Source organism: Perissodus microlepis, chromosome 13, assembly GCF_051167445.1.
Source record: "Perissodus microlepis isolate ML-2025 ecotype Zambia chromosome 13, ASM5116744v1, whole genome shotgun sequence".
Classification (NCBI taxonomy): Eukaryota; Metazoa; Chordata; class Actinopteri; order Cichliformes; family Cichlidae; genus Perissodus; species Perissodus microlepis.
The window spans coordinates 22,352,480-22,370,810 of record NC_140473.1 but is presented as its reverse complement, the minus strand read 5'-3'; the positions used below and the strand labels follow the sequence as shown (position 1 = coordinate 22,370,810).

The window sequence follows — 18,331 nt, the reverse complement described above, 5'->3', positions numbered from 1 at the left end:
AACTCCTCACTGGTGTTTGAGGGAGGCCTGTAGCTATGTGGAGGTCACTGCAGCATATGCTATGAATATGACATGTGCAGCTGATCACACCATCTACAGTGTCTGTGCTTCAGCAGCTGCGGGGAAAAACACTACCACACACACATGCATGCAGACACATGCACACACACAAAAGATATACATGGATGCCTCATGCATATGGAGCTTGCCATCCCTTAGCTCTTGCCTCAAAGCACCGTGGGAGATATGTAAATTAGCAGATGCCCAACACTGTCGCTCATACCCAGACCCCCATACTGGTCTCTGGTTGTCTCACCCTACACAGACACACAAACGCAGACTGACCCACAGGCTTTCTTGAAGGGATGTTTATGAATATTTACAGTTTAGCACTACACACCCACACAAAAACACTCCAGCCCCTGAGTGAGGCTGGAGGTGTGTCAAGAGAAAAATGCTGACTTGTCTGCTGGGACCAAAGTTATTTCTTCCACTAAGCCAGGATACGCTCAGTTGAGCTTAAATTTGAGCTTTATAATTCAGCTGGTAGTTTCTTTGTTGTAGTGCATGCTAACTAACAAAAGGGAAAAAGTTATGCTGATTATTCTCAGGAATCCATCATTTAAAAAACAAAACAAAACAATGCCATAGTTTGAGCTTGGCAGCATAGTTTTTACTTTAACTAGAATAGTTAAACTAGAATTAGAGCAAAATGCCATTTTTTTTTATTATTTTTTTTAAAGCTAAAAATTTATTCAGAAGCTTTATAATAAAAATGTAGTAAAAATAATAAGACAAACTTTAAATCGATATGTTTCTCTACATATGTGTCGTTTCCATTTTAACTCGCAGTATCCACGTTTGTTTTTATTTTATCTCCAGAGCTTTTTTTATTTGCTTTTCTCTCATTGCACACACACGTACACACACACACACACACTCTCTCACCGTTCTGATAGTTAGGTTGGCTGACAGGGTCATAATTGGGCTTGTCACTTGGGGACCGTGTGTGTCTGTGTGTGCATGTGTGTGTTTGCGAACGCCGTGTCATCGCTGTGTAAGACCTGCTCCTGTCAAAGACAAGGTCAGGGGATAATTTAATCATTAAAGACCTCTTCTTCCCTCCTCTCATCACCCACTTTCTCCTCCTTTCCGCCAACTAGCTGACAACACCAGAAATGTCACACATTGTCATCATTTAGCCTGTGTGCATGTGTGTGACTTTGTCTCACTGTGTCTTTTGTGGTTTTTCCAGGCTTTTATACTGCCGTCTCTCCTCTCGTGTACAGCGAGGTTGAGAATGTCAAATTACAAAATCTGTCGCTCTTTCTCGGTGTATTGTGCCACACTGTCAATTCAGAAGCTACGGGAACATGACACTGTCTGTGTTACGATTACTTGATTTCAAATGTCATATCATGTGTGTTGTTAGAATAAAAGTTACGTCATTTATTGAGTAAGTCCTTAATGCAAAACGTCTTTGAGCGAAGATGTATCATTGTAGTTCCTGAAGAACTGGATTTTCCTCACTTTGGGGGGAAAATGTAGCAAAATGTACAGAATTTGTGTTTTTCTTTAAAGGTATGAAAATGTATTTTTGCTGCTTTAAATATTATATAGTGTTTTTACCTAATACTTTTTTTTAGTGTGGCGTTAAAGGGAGGCTGTTAACTACTAGCTTAAAACAGTTATATATTAACACAAAGATATTAAGGGGAAGTAAGCTGGTGACGCATTTCAGGTAGTAAAGATGTCCTTTTATATTTAAAGTATAGCCTATGCTTGCTTATGACCAAACTGCACAGCAACTCTGTGAAGTTGGAGTCTTGTTGACCTGCCGGTGTTTCGTGCTGACTGGGTACTCATGTCTTGTCCTCTACTGCCCCCTGCAGGTCTCCTGATGTGGAGAGCATGGTGAAGGTAAGAGGTCAACATGCCCACGCGGGCTGCAAAGAGTGATATAGAAGTACAACAGAGAGGTTTAGAAGGAGTTTATCAGCGGCTATGTTAGAACAAACAAGTGCAAATAAAAAGAAGCATTTTTTAAACTTGACACAAGTTTAATGAGACATGAGATGAATTTCTGTCTGCCTCTGATTGGCTTTTTCCTTGTAAGTTAAGATGAGTTGCATTTAGGAGGGTTGTAAAATAAGGGTTTGATATTTAATTAGATTTTCTGACAGAAAGTCAGTCACATTCAGTAAAATCTACATTGTTAAAACATGGCTCATGCCTGTCCTTATCTGGTTATGCTATGTACATTCTTCCACTTGCTGCATATGATGTACTGTAATTTCTATGTGTGATCAATTTGTGTTTCTAGATTACTGAGGTCTTATACAAAGATGAACGCTTCTCTAAAGGAAACTCTTCCCCTGCTGGTAAGGAAACATTTATATGTCCCATTCCTACCAACAATTCATGATGCTGATATCTTGTATACAAGGACACGGCTGGAATGTGTTTGTGTGCGTTTGTGCAGGTGAGAAGGAGAGAGTAGTGAGTATGGCTGTATGTGTAACTCATATTGGTATTCAGAGTCGGGACTGTATGCGCTGTCACTTTCTAACTATAATTCAGATGACAAAAAAATGCTTTGCATGTGTTTACGTTCAGTCTCAGTAGCAGTGGACTGCTGCCCGGCCCACTTCTCATCATTTTGTGTGTGTGTGAGTGTGTTGCTGTGTGGATGAAAGACCTGCCTTCTCCATCGGAGGAAAGGGAGCCTAGCTGCTGACACAGCGCAGAGTAGTTAAAGTGGGTATGTGTGACTGTTAGGCAGCGTTTTTGCGCTGTCAGTGTGTGTGCAGAGCGTTAATGTGTGTGTGTGTGTGTGTCACAGAATGTCCAAAGTGCTGAAACTGGTGTGTGTGCTGGTGGGGGCGATGGAGACCGTTATCCATGTCACATCCAGTTACACGACATCTGCAAGTGTGTGTGTGTACACGCTGCAGTAAGAGGAATCTGTCACTGCCAGCCGTCGTACATTCACTCAAACTCCAGCCCAAAAGCAGCTTCTGTCAGCAGAAAAGAAACACAATCACACACTCTGCAGAGGTTACAGAAAAATCGTATAAATGCACAAATGGCCAGAGTGACTGACACGGTGGCAAATGAAATTTATTCCCAAGACAACGGCTCACTGTGCATGTGTATATGCGTGTGTGTTTGTGCAGAAGCTACAGCCTACTTCCTGTATAATCTGATCGACAGCATGTCAGAAGGGCAGGTGCGGGCGCAAGAAGACAAACTGCGGAAATTCTTCAGTCAGCTGCAGTCTAAGGTACACACACCGATTAAGTTGATTGGGGGGAGAAATGCACACACCACACATTCATGTACTAACATCTCTATATCCAGTACATTCATAACCTTCCTACTTTAAAGGAGCTTGTACTGTCTGATCTGAGATGATGCGGTGTGTAATCGGACTCGGATTATTTACAGTATACACACTCATCCTGTGCTCTGTTTTTGAAGAGTGAAGGTTTGAGTTACGAGGTCCAGACATGTCGAAGAAGATTAAATCATGTTTTACATCAAGGATTTAGGGGAAAAAAGGAAGAAACAAAAACTCTCTTCACTGGCTTTGTTTGGAATTTAAAGTTTAAAAAAAAAAAATGTTAATCCTTAAGTGGACTTTTTTTTGATACCAGTGTTGGCAGTGCTGTTTCTCACCTTCATCTGCAGAAATCCTTTTCATATAAAGCGATACTTCATATGCTTTGGAGTAAATATGAATATATATCACAATATTTATTAATTTGTCATTTTCCTTTAAATTCTAATCAGCATAAACACTCACAAGATGAAAGTATCCTAATCAATTTCTCAAAGTCCAGACTAGTGTTTTGTGAGAGTGTGTATATATTTTTGTTTGATTCTATTTTATTATTTTGGGTTTTGAGGTCTTTAATTTTTATCCAGAATTACATTATTTTATTCCCCTTCGGGGTTTTTGACTATTGTATATTATATATTTTAGGATTTTTTTTGTTGTTAATTAGTCGTTAATGTCCCTTTATTGTAATTGCATCATTTCCAGTAGCACCTGATTACAGCGTTATGCTCCGCAAACGATTTTGAGCATAAGCTCTTGATGGATTATTTTTAATTTAGTTGTGGCTGAGAGATTTTCAGCTGACTTTGTAACAGAAATCGACAGGTTAAGCTCGAGTTTCTTGCTGATGTTTGTTTTCCTGCTGATTTCTACACAGAATATAATGATTTCAGTAAACCTCTATCGAGGGATAAGGAACCTTCTGGATTCCTGCCACGTTCCTGAGCTTGTCAAGGTATTGAGCCCGACCTTCAGTCTTTTATTTTTAAATATACCTACTGTTACTTTGGACACATTTTATTATATCGTTTTCAGGTAAATTAGAGTCAGTTTTTCCACTATGTTTTCTGCACTGTTACTCTAAGTGCTCATTATACTGCAGTAGAAATTGGATGCCAAGTGTTGACGCTGTGTGTGCATGTGTGTGTGTCAGGATGTGATGGCTTTGGTAGACCCCAAAGAGAAAGTCTCCAATGGCCCTGTGTCAGCTACTCCTCGTGCCACTGTAAGTAGGACATTGTGAAGGACGCATACAAAATGTTCAAGTTTCACAATTATCCTCATAACTTTCTTTGATGTGCCATTTTGTAAAGACATCTTCCCCACACCCCAAGTAAGAGCGCAGCTCTCCTGTGGAGATGAATGTCCATGTGTCTATTTGTACAAGCTCCTGTACCCGTGAGGTTGGACAGTGGTCATGTACATGTGTTTAACACCTTTCTGTCTCCTTTAGGGAATTGAGGGCAAGGTGTTGGCACTTGAGAATAAATTGGCTGAACTAAAAGCGGAGAACAAACCATTAGGACTTGTTCTCAAACAGGCCATCCAGGCTCTGAGTGCTGAGGAGGTAAAATTTCTTTTGGTCTCATAAGGCTCTTTTTCTTTTGTTTTCTTTTTTGAAGTTAGCTGCTTTGGTTTTGTGTTTGGTTTTGTGTTATTTTTTTTCCTGAGAGCGTTGTTGTCCGATCAGAACCTGCAGCGTGCCCTCGAGCTGAAGCAGCAGCACGAAGAGGAGATGACCGTCGGCGGCTACGCCATCCTCATCAACTTGTGCTGTCGCCAAAACAATGTGGAGGAAGCGCTGAACCTGAAGAGAGAATTGTGAGTGGAGCATAATGTGCGCACACAAACAAATTTTCTACACGCGCGCACACACACAGACGCACACGGCTGCACTGTGGCCAGTAGCAGGCCATTAAAGTTTAATTTGAGTGGTATTAGGGGAGACATTAATGCAGGGTCCAGCCGCTTAGTTGACTGGCTAAAACACAGGAAACTCTCCCCTCTGCCTCCCCCGTTTCCTTCTCTTCACTCACCACCTGCTTCCAGCATCAGCCTGAACGCTGAGAACGTACAATAGATGAGTTGCATTACTGTAAGTGGAATACATTAATCAAGTCTGTCTGTTGCTATCTCTGTCTCTGCTTTTAGGAGTCGTAAGGACTCATCAGTAGCATTGGATGCCAGCAAATACCTTGCGCTGGTCAAGGTCCTTTCTGTAAATGGCAGAATGGAGGGTAAGTTAACCTAGAACTACAAATAATGTGTTTTTTCCCTTCTTTGTACTATTAGTTTGACAAATTCTTTGATTAGTAAATTTCTTAAGTTGTTAAGTCCTTTTTTTTTGAGTGATTAATCCTTTTTTGTTTTGTTTATTTTAATTTTGCGTGATGAGGATATTCTTATAAAGTTGAGCTTGCTCCAGTAGCCTTCCCTCTTTAAATAAAAGTAATACATACAATTGACTGCTGCTTTTTCTTTGTCAGTATATCTGGCTTGAACTTAAAAACCGATGCGCTTGTTTGTACGTGTCACCAGCTCTGTCACAATCTGTCGTTTCCCCTCCCTCAAACCACATTAGCTGGCTATTTCCAGAATGCTACGGTGGGTTTCCTTCAGCCCATCGAAGACCCAATTACCATCAGTTTTGCCGCTCTGCTTTTTGCACCCAATGACAGGAAAAATGTTTCCCTTGTCTCTCCTCGCCGTTCCTCTCCTCCCCTTTTGCTATCTCTCTGTCTTACTCGGCATCTCTCTATCTGACCCTCTCTCCTCTGCTCCGTCGCAAAGCGTGTCATTCTCTTATCCCCTCCAACACACACACATACACACACACACGCACATCTGTGTCAGTGAGAAACGAGAGAGGGGAAAATTACAGGACTGTGTGTATTTTTCCAGAATTATTGAAATCTGCCTTGATGCTAATGGCAGATCATGTCCACCAAAGTGCTTGAACATTTCTCACACACACATACACACAGCGACACGCAAATTTGCATGTGAATTCAAGCAAAAGGCATTTGGTGGCACGGCGGTTGGTGTATCCATCTGTGTATGTGTGTTGGGGTGTGTATAGGCAGCGCTAACGCATTTGCCATTAGTCGGAGTGTGCATATGGAGGGGGACGCTTGTCAGCCACATTAGCACACATGGCTAACCTTGATTTTAGCCTGTCCCCACCCAGACGCTGGTCCGCCTGGCTCCCAGCACACGCCAGGACCAGATGAAGATCATGTCTCCTGGCATCCTTCTTTACTTCTCACTGTCTCTAATGGCTTTTTTTGTTTTTTGCTCATGGCTCTCTCATTTCACCTCACAGGCGAACTTTGTTTTTACAATACGTCATCCTTTTCACTTTATTCTTTTTACTTTCCTTCCCCTGGTGCTCTTAGGTAATTCTTCATAATTGATTCCTCTTCTAACAGCTGATTGATCTTCCTGTGCTGCTCACTCCTCATATTAACTTTCACGTGTCCATAAATCTTCCTGATCTTGCAACTCTTTGGCTTTTTTTTCTAGCATGTTGAGGTCCAAAAACAACATTGTAGGTTCATCTGTTGAGATTTAGGAAAAGATTCTCCAGTCAACATGGGCAGGTGGAAAACTGCTGAACATTAAAATGTTTATTATTGTTATTATGTTTTATTCAGTACTGTAAAAGTCCACATTTAGTGTCTATTTCAAACAAATTATATAAAATCCAGTGTTTGTTGGCTAATACAGATATATGCTGTTATAAACGCTTTTGTTAACAAGATCTACTCCAGATATCTTACTTCCACCAAAATACATGTTTATGGTATTTTCTTGAGAATATCAAAATGATGTGCTTTAACTCACTGGATCTAGAGGCAGTTCTGGATTAATCAAAGTTGAGCCAATCTTCACCCAATGCACCCATAACCTTTTAAGTAACAGATCCAGCCGATCACACAGGACGATCACAAAGAGTGCACCCAGCATAGCCTCTGTCCTCTGAGTATCCTCTCTCTCCATCTTTGCATAGCTCTGTCCTTTTTTAAATATACCTCTCCTATCACAACCATCTGTTTGACCTGCCCTTGCTCCGCTTCCTCCACCTGTCCATCCTCCCACTTTGGTAAACAGAACTTGTTCTGGCTTTTGGTGGTCCTGGATATGTCTTTGGAGCTATGTGTGTTTGGGAAAGAGACATCACTAGCAGTCATGTCATGGAACATTAGGTGAACCACTGGGCTGTGTGATGTTTGTTTACCTGGCCTGTCTGCCTCCCCATCTCTTCAAGTGTGTGTGCGCACACGTGTGTGTGTGTGTGTGGTCTGGCTCGCTGTGCTGGCCATGATGCTCGGCTGAGCTGATGGATATGCATACTGGCTAAACGAACAGATAAAGGGGGAGATGGAGAGAGGACGCTGTGGGGGAAGTTTGGACGGTGGACGGAGGGATGTTAGCTAGTGTTGATCCATTTGGGCAGATCAACTCCAAGCCATTGGTCTCAGTGATTAGTGGGTCTGTCAGTTAGTGATGGAGAGAGGTACGGAGAAAGGGAGAGTGGAAGGCATGGAGATGGATAGTCGGAGTGAAGCACAAGTTTCACTGGAAGTGATAAATAGTACAGACTTGACAACAACTCAAGTCATTAGAGATATTGTTTAATGTTGATACCACCATTTGTAATCAACTCTGTGGGGGAAACTGTTCTGTTTTTTGAAGGTTTTCTTTGTTTTTCTTGTGGATAACCTTGCTCAGTTCGTCTGTTCATGAAGTGATGTCCACTTCATTTTTGTCATTCTGTTTATTGACATTTGAGTGCATTGACACTAGTAGTGCAGAGACCTAAACTGTTATTATAAGCATGTTAAGAGCCACCAGTGTAGCTTTATTATCATGTATGCTGGTTGAGTTGAATGAAGAAATATTTTTACTATGACAAAATTAGCATAATTGTAAGTTTTCCTACGAAGGTCACTTACAGCAACATTATTAAACTGAACACATTTAATTATCAAACGTTTCTGTCACACATCCACACATTCTTCCATCAAGCTCACCTCCCTGATTTGTGGTGCCTGTGTTCTTTGTTGAAAGAAGTCAAAAGCACACGTATGAGTGGGACAGAATATGAATATTGCATTATATCTTTTTGCTTCTGCTTACATTACATACATTTATACACTCGTTTTTACCCGAGTGGTGAACAATGAATTTTCACCAAGGGCCCTCATGAGAGGCTGGGACCGTCGTAGAGAACCGCTCCAATAAGCTGATCTCAATTCTGCTCATGAATTTTATCTCTTCATAAGCTTATTAGTGCAGTCCACCACAACAGTCCCGATTTCTCATGTGGCCCCTTGGGGAAATTAAATGCCCACCCCTGCTTTAAACCAATTCCACCACTAATTTTACTTATCAGGGTCATGATTTAGTTGCTGCTTAAGGTAATGCTTATGAAATAAATTAGCCTGAAATGAAAAGACTTGAGGGTAATTTAAAAGTTGCAATGAAGAAAGCGGCTAAAATGTTGGGGTGGGGGAGCAATTGGAAGGCAGATCGTCTAAATCCTCTTGCTTTGTCTTCAGTTGCACAGATATGATACGGGGAATTGCAGTGTGTTGAGTATCGCAGAATTGGTAAAACGTGGGAATATATTTGTAGTTGGAAACTATGTTGATGGTATCAATTGCTGATGTCTTGATAATTAAAAACAGAAACAGAGCAGCAACAGAAACCCGATAAGTTGAAAGAGTGCCCTTATCTTCATCAGGCCCACATTCAATTAACCAAACTTATCCCTTTTGAAAAGCTTAACCCTCCTTTTATTCTCTCCCCCTGTTTAGCGGTGTGTCCTCCACTGCTAGTCACCCCGTCCCCCTCTTCGCCCCTCTATTTTTTCCCCCCGTCCCATTAAATCTGTGACAGCCATGGGTTCCCATCGCCATAACAACTGGCATAGGGAGGTGGAGGGCTGGAGAGACAGACTGAAATTAGGATGCCAAAGCACTCACCAGCGGCCCCGTATCTCAGCCCACAAGGGTGTGTGTTCCCAGTAGAGTGACACTCGTTTGAGGGGTTTTGTTGTATTAACAGCTGTGTAGGTGTGGATATCATTACTCCCATGTGTTCACTTTATTTGCTTTCATGCGTCTGTGTACTAAAATCTTCCCCAGTGAAAAGAGCGAGGATCTTTGTTGTGTGAATTGTAAGACAGGATCCAACATTATCCTGCATTTGGAGGCTTAATGGTGATTATTCAAATATATTCTGTGTCTGTGCATCTCTCCATCTCCCTCCTCCTTCTTGGTCATGCTGTATAGATTAGTATCCGTGGTGGAGAGCGGCTGTATCGCTGTCAGCCCATTAGCAGCTGTCTAAATAGATGGTAAACGCATCTTAATTGCTTTACCCTGATACACCACATATACACACACAAACCACACTCTCTTTTCACCATTTAGCCCCTAGTGTTGGCCAGATGGACGCGTGGCCCAGTAAAAAGCCCTCCATTACCGGCTGGACTTGACCAAACTGATCCACCCCTCAGCCCGCTTAGCGAGGTCTCACTGGGTCCACGGCGGGCCCTTGTCGCCACATACCTATAATTTAGCCCCCCAAGTGCTTTCCACATGGCCACGGCAAAAAGCTGGCCTCCATTGTAGAGGTCTGGTAATTGTAGTCTCGTTTAGAAAACTGCAAGTAGCAATTAGCACAGAGTTGGCATTATACGGGGTTGGATTTGCATCCCCCGCTGGGTGCAAAATTCTGTTTTAATATGGGTTTGTTTCCCCCACATGGAATTAGCTAAAGGGGCCTTTTATCACATTCACACACCCTACTCTTCTCCCAGCCAATATCTGCCCTCCTCTCGCTTTCTTTCTCCTCTCTGCATTATCTCTCTTTCTCCTTCTCTTTTGTTCTTTTCACGTGTCCGTTCTCTGTCCATCTAATCCACTTTCACATCGCTTGTTTTGATGGAGAGGTGCATGCTGACACCTCACTGAAGCGTCGCACACAGATGTGGGAGCAAGCGTTGCTGACGTTTCTTCCTTTCCATCTCAGAGGCAGTGGACATCCTGAAGGAGATGAAAGAGAAGGATGTGCCGATGAACGACACACACGTGACCACCCTGTTTCACACGCTCAACACTGTAGCGGCCGCAGGCGATATCCCTTCCATCCGCCGACTGCAGGACACGGTCTTTACCCTCGGTCTGGTCAAGCCCACTGCTAATCTCTGCTCCCCCGTGGTTACTGCCTACCTGGTCAGGTAAAAGAAATCCTAAGTGTTACAAAAGTGTCCCAAACTCCCTTAAAGTTAAAACATCTATTTGAGTTGTATGTTCCAGTTTTATGGCTGATGGTCTCCACTTAACCAGCCAACAAGCTCACTTTTGTTTTCAGATTTGAGCCTTCATCTGCCAAAGCCTGTTGCCAGGTGTGTGTATGCATGTGTGTCTCAATGAGTCACTCATTCCTCCCTATGATCATAGCTGAGGTTATATTCTGGGTCAGCGATTCAGATAGAGAGAGGATGTGGAAATTGCTCATTTATGTTAGCCGTGTGTGTTTATGCGCGTCAAAGCCAGGTTTTGTTTGTTTGAGGATGCGCCAGCTGCAACCTCTCCCATGAGCTCCCCCACCCCTGATCCCCTGAAACACCCACTGCTCTCCTCTTAGGTTTAAGTGTGGGTGTGCGGGGAGAGATGGCCATCGATGCTGCTTCTCATAATGCAAGTATGCAAATGAGCATTAGCAAATATTGGCTGCGGGGTCACTGCTATTGCCCCACCCTCAACTCTATTCGGTTTGTGTGTGTTTTTCAGCGCATGTGCGTGTTCTATTTGTCGAAGCAGCTTTTAAGTAGATCAACTCATTAGCATGTTAATTATGTACAGACCACTAATTGCTGGATTTACCATAGACACGTAATGCGCGGTTAGGGGGCACACACACATACTGTGCATGCTTTCATGTGCAGTTTACCTCTAGCGTGCTTACTGCAGCAGAGGTAGACCTCTGCAAAGAAAGCTCTCTTGCGCGCACACACATATACACACTCTCTCTCACCGGGTGCTCCCTTGTTGCTGTTTGTGTTGCTGTAAGTCTGGTCTCTGGCACAAACAGTTTCCAGGTTCACTCGTTAATCACTGCCTCTGTGAGATTAGCAGGCTAATTTACTACTGGGTCATCAACAGCCGCCAAAACACAAACGCACACAGCAGCTTAGCACAGCCTCGTTCACAAATCAAGTGCCAGTTGTACTTCCTCCAAATGATACTGCAGTGAACACACACTAATAAACACGAAGGAAAAAGATGGCTGCTGGTATTCTAACATCTGTCATGTGTTTATGATTTGTTAGTAGGACATTTGGGTGCGTTTAGTTGGCTGGTTGTTGAGTGTTGGTCAACTCATCTGGTGTGCAGATAAAATTTTGACAAAGTTGTCCAGTTTGCTGCGCATAAAGTGGATTGGTGTAATTGTAACAGATGGCTTAACTCTACTTAAAATTGATAGATGAGTAACAACCTAATAATAAAGCTTATTCAGGACACTCTTGTGAATAATCACTATTTTATTAACTTAATTTTACTTTGGCTACAGAGTTATCTTAGTTACATTTTTAAATGCTATTTTAAAACAGCAAATGTCTTAAATTAGTCTTTTGTGAAAGTAGTTCTTGTAGTTCCAACAGTGGTTCAAGCCTCAGTACTGGAACACTTGACTTTTGCACGCCGGTTGAATCTGTCTCTTTGCCCTCTTCTCTTTTTTATCTTTTATCTTCACCCATTCGTCTCCACCTCTTCATTCCGTCAGTCAGCGGACAAACAGTCGGAAGGAGGAGGAGGAGGAGGGATGAAGGGAAGCGATAAAAGAGGACAAAGCAGGCATCACTCCCGCCTGCACCCATCTCATCGCAGCGTCAGCGCTAATGACTTAATGAACACTTCTCCGCCAGATTAGCCCTTGACAGCCCATCATATGCGCCGCCCCGTTAGCCGTCATGCCTGTCCGCTTTGTATTGTGTCTGCTAACCTGCTACTACGCTAGCTGGCAGCTAGCTCACATTGCCACATCCTCGTGGAAGTGATTAGCAACAGTAAATGCTAATGAGTCCAGCAAAATGAAGAGCTGGCAGGACGTGGATGATAAGACGGCAGCCACGTTGATGGAATATGAGGAGGAGGGTAGAGCTGAAAAGAGACAAGTGGCTCAGAGAAAAACGCCTCATTCACTCCCACTCCCTAGGAATAAAAGGAAGAAATGGAAATCCCATGTAGAGAAAGCGAAGCAGCCGGAGTTGAATAATGGAAGAACGTGAAAAGACATGCTAAAAGATGCATGTTTAACTCTTAACATGGTCGATACTAAATTAAGCTTATGTTAAACTTGGTCTAATGAATATTTTTGACATATTTATCCTTTTAAGCCAACTGTTTTCTGATTGGCTGCCCCTCATAAACATAACAGCAGGTGGGTGCTCACAGCCAGGGCAGTGTGCATGAGATGGCCATGTAAGGATGCTGCCTCTGATTGATGTGCAGAGTCAGGAAAACAGTCTGAATCTGAGCAGAACAGTCTGAATATGGGCTTTGGCTCATAAGGTTTAAGTGCGCATACATTTACTTAATTATTTAGTGGCTCCATAACATAATGATTTACATAGCTGTCTGGTAACCAAAATGTTGCCAGTGGCCGGAGGCACGAATCTCCCTTGGGGTTGCATTGGTGTGAGCTACCCACCGGCTCCTTCCCTGTGACAAGGGAATATAATAAACCCACTGGCAAATGGATAAAGTTAGAAATTATTATTCAGCCAAAATGGTGATGGGAATGATTCAGATTAACACAACGTTACACGCACAGTTTCACTCATGTGGGGGGTGAACCGTACTAGCATAAGTGCCTTTCTTGAATACATGTAGTGGTGTGATGATCAGTTTCATTTGTGTTTCAAGACACAGACACCTCGTTTTCCCTCACGCGAGGACAGTGGCTTGATAACAGGCCTGCTCATCTCCTCCGAACAAAAGGGGGAGGAGGGGTGACGGAAATGGAGAGGGGGGTAAAGAATGGGGGAGTAAGATGAGGTAAAATGAGCTTCCTTGTCTAATCCTTCAGGTTTCTATGGAGCAAAGCGCTCGTTATTTTTTCAGGGCTTAATTGGCTGGAAAGTGGCTGACATGCAAAGTTGGGGACATTAACAGGGCTGTGCGCTGCAGTAAATGGCAATGCAAAGTGACAGTTAAATTGTACCTAGGGGAAATTATCCATCTTTCGACATCTTTAGCTCTTTTTTGGGGGGGGGGTTGGCGGGCGGCGAGAGGGGAGGAAGGCAGAAGGGGTATAATTGCAACGCCAGGCCCCTTTTCTCTCTCTCTTTCTCTCTCATTAGAAAAGAGGGATTATAAGTAGTTATGGAGTTGCTTGATGGAGGGATGAATAAGGTGGACAGATAGTTGAGATGATGAAACAAATGAGGAATGAAATGGCCTTGTGCACCACACCATAATAGTTAAATTGTATGTATATGATACGTCAACTACAAAGAGCATACTGTACTTTTTTCCCCATCCCTCTCTCATTTTGGGGGATAAACTGCACACCAACGCCTCCCTTTCTGGTCTCTTCCCATCTCCACACTCTTTCTCTCATTTTCAAAAATCTCTTAGTCTCTCTTCTGCGTTGTTCAATCAGACTGTTATGCATTTGAACAGCCTCTTGACTGCCGCTGCTGAATAATGTTGTCCCTCTTCATTTCAATTAGCAGACCTCTTTGCCTTCCAACCCTAATCACTCCATCCCTCCTCCCTCCATCCCTCTCTTCTGCTGCTGCTGGCTCACAGAAGCTGAAGTCAAGGTCACATCATTTTCGGTCCTTTTTTTCCCTCTAAAGTTGTTGGTCTTTTTGGACATATTTCACAAATCTGCTTATTTAATTGATTAGATGAGAGGGAAAAAAACACTGCAAAAACTATACCTGTTCATTCTGTCTAACACTGTCTTTTTCTCACTCATTCACTCTGCCCCTTACCTCCTTTGTGGGTGCCTTATATGCTTTGACCTCTGTGTGATTGACATGGTAATTACCCAATCAACAGATTGATGGCAGCGCTGTCACAATAGAGGGGATTGATGTGGTCTCTCCCACTCCCTTCTTGCTCTCTTACTTCCTTTACCCATCTCTGCCTCTCTACTTCTCTCGTTATCACTCCTTCAGGTGCACTCATCCTCCTTCTGCATGCTCTTTTGTTTGTTGGAAGGCGTGAAAGTAGAAGGTTAGGCGGGGGGGTTTACATGAGATGAAGCTGTGGTGATGCTGCTGGTGGGGTGGGGACTAATTTTGTTGCCGTATTTCTGTTAAATTGCTCAGCTGGGGGGTGAGGTCATCGGAGGAGTGTGAGAGCTGACAGCATGGGGGAAAAAAAAGATGGTGTGGAGGAAGAGAGACGGAAGGATAAAAAGAAGACGGGAAGGTTAGAAGAAAAGGGAAATGAGAGAAGAGAAAATGAGGGGAAGGTTAAAGGGCGTTGAAGAGACAAAAGGAAGAGCAAGAGAAGTTTGAAGGCGCAAGAGGAGCAGAGCAGAGAGGGTAAAGATCAGTGGAGTCCTTTTATCTGTTGCATTGCTTCCCCTCTAAAAGCCTGTCCAGAGAGACATTAGCCCCTCACAGATAGGTGTGTGAGAGTGTGCCTGATTGTGTGAGAATGATGTATTGGGGCCAAAAGGCTTCATCGCCCACAGTTGTGCTGTCATGAATTCAAAGGCCTGTATTGTTGGGGTGGGTCATAGTGCTTGAATGGGAGGTCACAGGGTTAACACCCCATGATACGCTCTTCTATTCTCTACTGACACAATCCTGTACATGACTGATTGCACAGACCTGGCATCTAACTCGCTCTCTGCTCTCTCTCTCTTTGTCTGTATCTGCAGTAAGGACGTGTCCGGAGCTCTCGAAGCGGCACTCGAGTGTCAGAAGCGCTACAACCACCTGCCTCGCATCCACGACATTATTGTTGCTCTGGTGGAGAAAGGAGAGACTGAGTTACTGCAGAAAGGTTACACACTTTGTACATAGTCATCACATCCTGTCCTTCAGCTACCTTTTTCCACATCCTGTAACCCATCAGTTTATATTAAAAAAAATACTAATGGGCAATTTATTTATTTATTTTTATTTATATTTACTTTTCCTTAATATTGTAAAGACTATTAGAGAATCTGACAATCCCCTAGAAGGAAGCATTTGTCAAGGACTCATTTTTAACAGGAAGAAACCTCCAACAGAACCATATATTTATAACCCACTATAAAACATGGATGTTGCTATTGTCATATCACTCATAGATCCTTTTCAAGGTACCGATGGGTGTGACTTGTAGTTTGACCAACAATTCATCAATCAGACATTGTTAGCCAGTGAGCATATCTGAAATAATCCTTCTTTCTGAAGCATACTAACTAGAATATAGAAAATAGACTTTGCTTTATTTTGTTTGACCCAAAATTAGCGGCTGAGCTCATAAACTAATCGGAAAGTGTTTATAGATGTCTGGGCAAACAGCTGCTTTGATTAAAGTTTTGGGCACTTCCTGTATTGTCCTTACATTTCCGGCCAGGAAGCTTCATCCAACCTTTATACTGCCTGTGGTCTGAACAGGGGCTTAGGGAGTAACTTTGACTATTGTAACTCCCTTTATTTAGGCCTCCCTCACTCCTCTCTCTACCGTTTGCAATTAGTACAGAACGCTGCTGCAGCCTTTTATCAGGTGCCAGAATGCATGATCATATTACTCCAGTTTTAGCTAACTTACACTGGCTTCCTGAGAAATTTCGCATTGATTTTAAAATTATTTTACTCACTTATAAAATCTTAGACAATATCGCGCCTGCTATTTAACAGAACTTCTCCATTTGTATAATCCTAAAAAGCACTAAGATCTTCAAACCAGATGCTCTTAATACAACCTAAGTCTAGGCTGAAAACCAGAGGTGATTGTACCTTTGCTTTCGCAGCACCTGGACTGTGGAACAGTCTCCCTATTGCCAATCGCACTTCCGAGTCTATTCAGTCTTTCAAATCTCGCTTTTTTTACCTTGACTATGACTAGGGCTGTGCGACATGACCAAAATCTCATATCCCGATATAAGACATCTATCAACACAAAAACATTTGCATTTTCTGAAACTTCTGTGAATCTCGGGCAGCTCGACTTGCGTGAAGTGTTTCCAGCTGGGTATCGTGTACCTGGAGTCGAATGTTGCATGAAACTATACATTTTTAGACATAAGTTGTAACGGCCGCCGTTTTCTTTGTGAGTGTTTATTACACGGCGTGCTGCAGGGAAAAGCCTGTTCTAATGTTTGAGTCTAAGGTTTATTTTTTAGCACCTGACGGCTCTTTTTTTGCTTCTCATCCGTAAACACTCTGCATTCTCTTTCATGTTTATTTTGAAAAGTCTCAACAGGATCTTGAGCTTTATTGTGAAAGGTTTATGTGGAACATAAACAAGCGGACACGCGATGGTGTTACCGTCATTGTTGCTAACAACAACGCATAAAAACAGGTGCTTGTCCGTCCATAGTGTGGTTATATTAAATATAAGAGAAAGAGAGAACTTTAAGAAATTAATATAGCCACTACAGTGACCATCAGAACGATGAAAAAATATTGCCGTAAACAGTTTATTTTGCGACACCACGAAACAAACGATAGCGTAAAATGAAACGATAGACGTTTTTATATCGTCACAGCCTTAAGTTATTTTGACTATCATTTTGTTGGCTTCTAAGTTTGTCTTGTGTTGCTGTTTGGTAAATTTGTCTTATTTTATTTATTTCCTAATTTGTGAAGCACTTTGATGACATTGTTGTTTTTAAATGTGCTATATAAATAAATTTTGGTTTGATTTGATTTATGGAGGGGCAGCCATATGCTATAGCTGGGGTTCAGGCAAGAGGAAAAAAACATAACCACGGGATCATTCAGGTTGTTTGATAGAGCTCAAATCAAATATTTAGTGGTTCCACATCCTCTAAGGACGAGAAGATTTTACATTTTCTTAAATTTAAATTTTTTCATTTATAAATTATAATATGCTTTCATAGCATGTTTGTTTTGTCATGCAAACAAGAATAGTCCTGGTGGGATTTTAAACATTTTTCATTAACCTACAGATTAGGAGTGACAAAAGACGGGTTAATCTGAACTGTGGACCTGGATTCCCCAGAGTTCAGAAGTTCAGAATAGCTGTGTACTCTGTCACTGCGTCTCACAGCTATAATCCAAATTTTTTTCCCCACTCCAGCTTAGCGTGATCCATTTTTGTTTCCTCCGATTGACTCCAACCTTTTGTTATTCATTTGGGTCTTTGTGTGTGGGGAGGAGCTATTCCAAAGTGCTCATTCAGTGTTTGCGTTAAACGCACATGTAACAAGTGCCAACAATCCCAAGAGAGCATAAGAGGACCAGAGAGTGAGAAAGGTTCAGACCAGGGTCACGGTGAAGCATGTCAGCCAGTCACATTTAGAACAGTCTCCCTGTATGTTGACAGCGATGCCGTGAAAAGGTCAAGTTCGGTGTGCCGCCGGGGCAAGTGGCTCTGGAGTACGTAAAGGTTGAAACTGTACAGTGGAGCACCTCTCCACTTCCTTACCTCCCCTCTGTCTCCTTTCATTCCCCCAACATGCCAAAAGGTGACAAACCCTCACAGTTAGTCGCTGCACCCTTAAATCCAAAGTAACTCTGATTAAAGTGCTGAAAGAGGCCAGCATGTAAAGCAGTGTCAACTTACGAATAACAAATTACACCGCCTCTCACTCCATCATATAAAGCATCAGAGAGGATGACTTGTGACATAAACCTTGAGTCACACTCGCAGCATCGTGAGTACCCCTGTGGACCCATGCTGATGCAGTGCATGAATAGTCTAAAAATTCACCTTAAAATACACCTTTTAAAATAAAAGAGAAGAAAAGCTTCCAGCAGACTGGCCTTCAGCTGCCCAAAAC

At 42.5% G+C, this 18,331-nt stretch overlaps 1 protein-coding gene across 1 annotated transcript in view; it reads left to right on the top strand.

The window, feature by feature from the left end:
• The window catches only part of lrpprc (leucine-rich pentatricopeptide repeat containing), a 58,086-nt gene that overhangs the window by 14,570 nt on the left and 25,185 nt on the right, over positions 1-18,331 (top strand). Inside the window, exons 15-24 of the mRNA XM_084947914.1 lie at positions 1,893-1,920; positions 2,324-2,381; positions 3,177-3,283; positions 4,218-4,295; positions 4,494-4,565; positions 4,794-4,907; positions 5,031-5,161; positions 5,492-5,577; positions 10,379-10,586; positions 15,254-15,378. Of these exons, the coding sequence (XP_084804040.1) occupies positions 1,893-1,920; positions 2,324-2,381; positions 3,177-3,283; positions 4,218-4,295; positions 4,494-4,565; positions 4,794-4,907; positions 5,031-5,161; positions 5,492-5,577; positions 10,379-10,586; positions 15,254-15,378 (1,007 nt within the window). The remainder of the gene's footprint in view (positions 1-1,892; positions 1,921-2,323; positions 2,382-3,176; positions 3,284-4,217; positions 4,296-4,493; positions 4,566-4,793; positions 4,908-5,030; positions 5,162-5,491; positions 5,578-10,378; positions 10,587-15,253; positions 15,379-18,331) is intronic.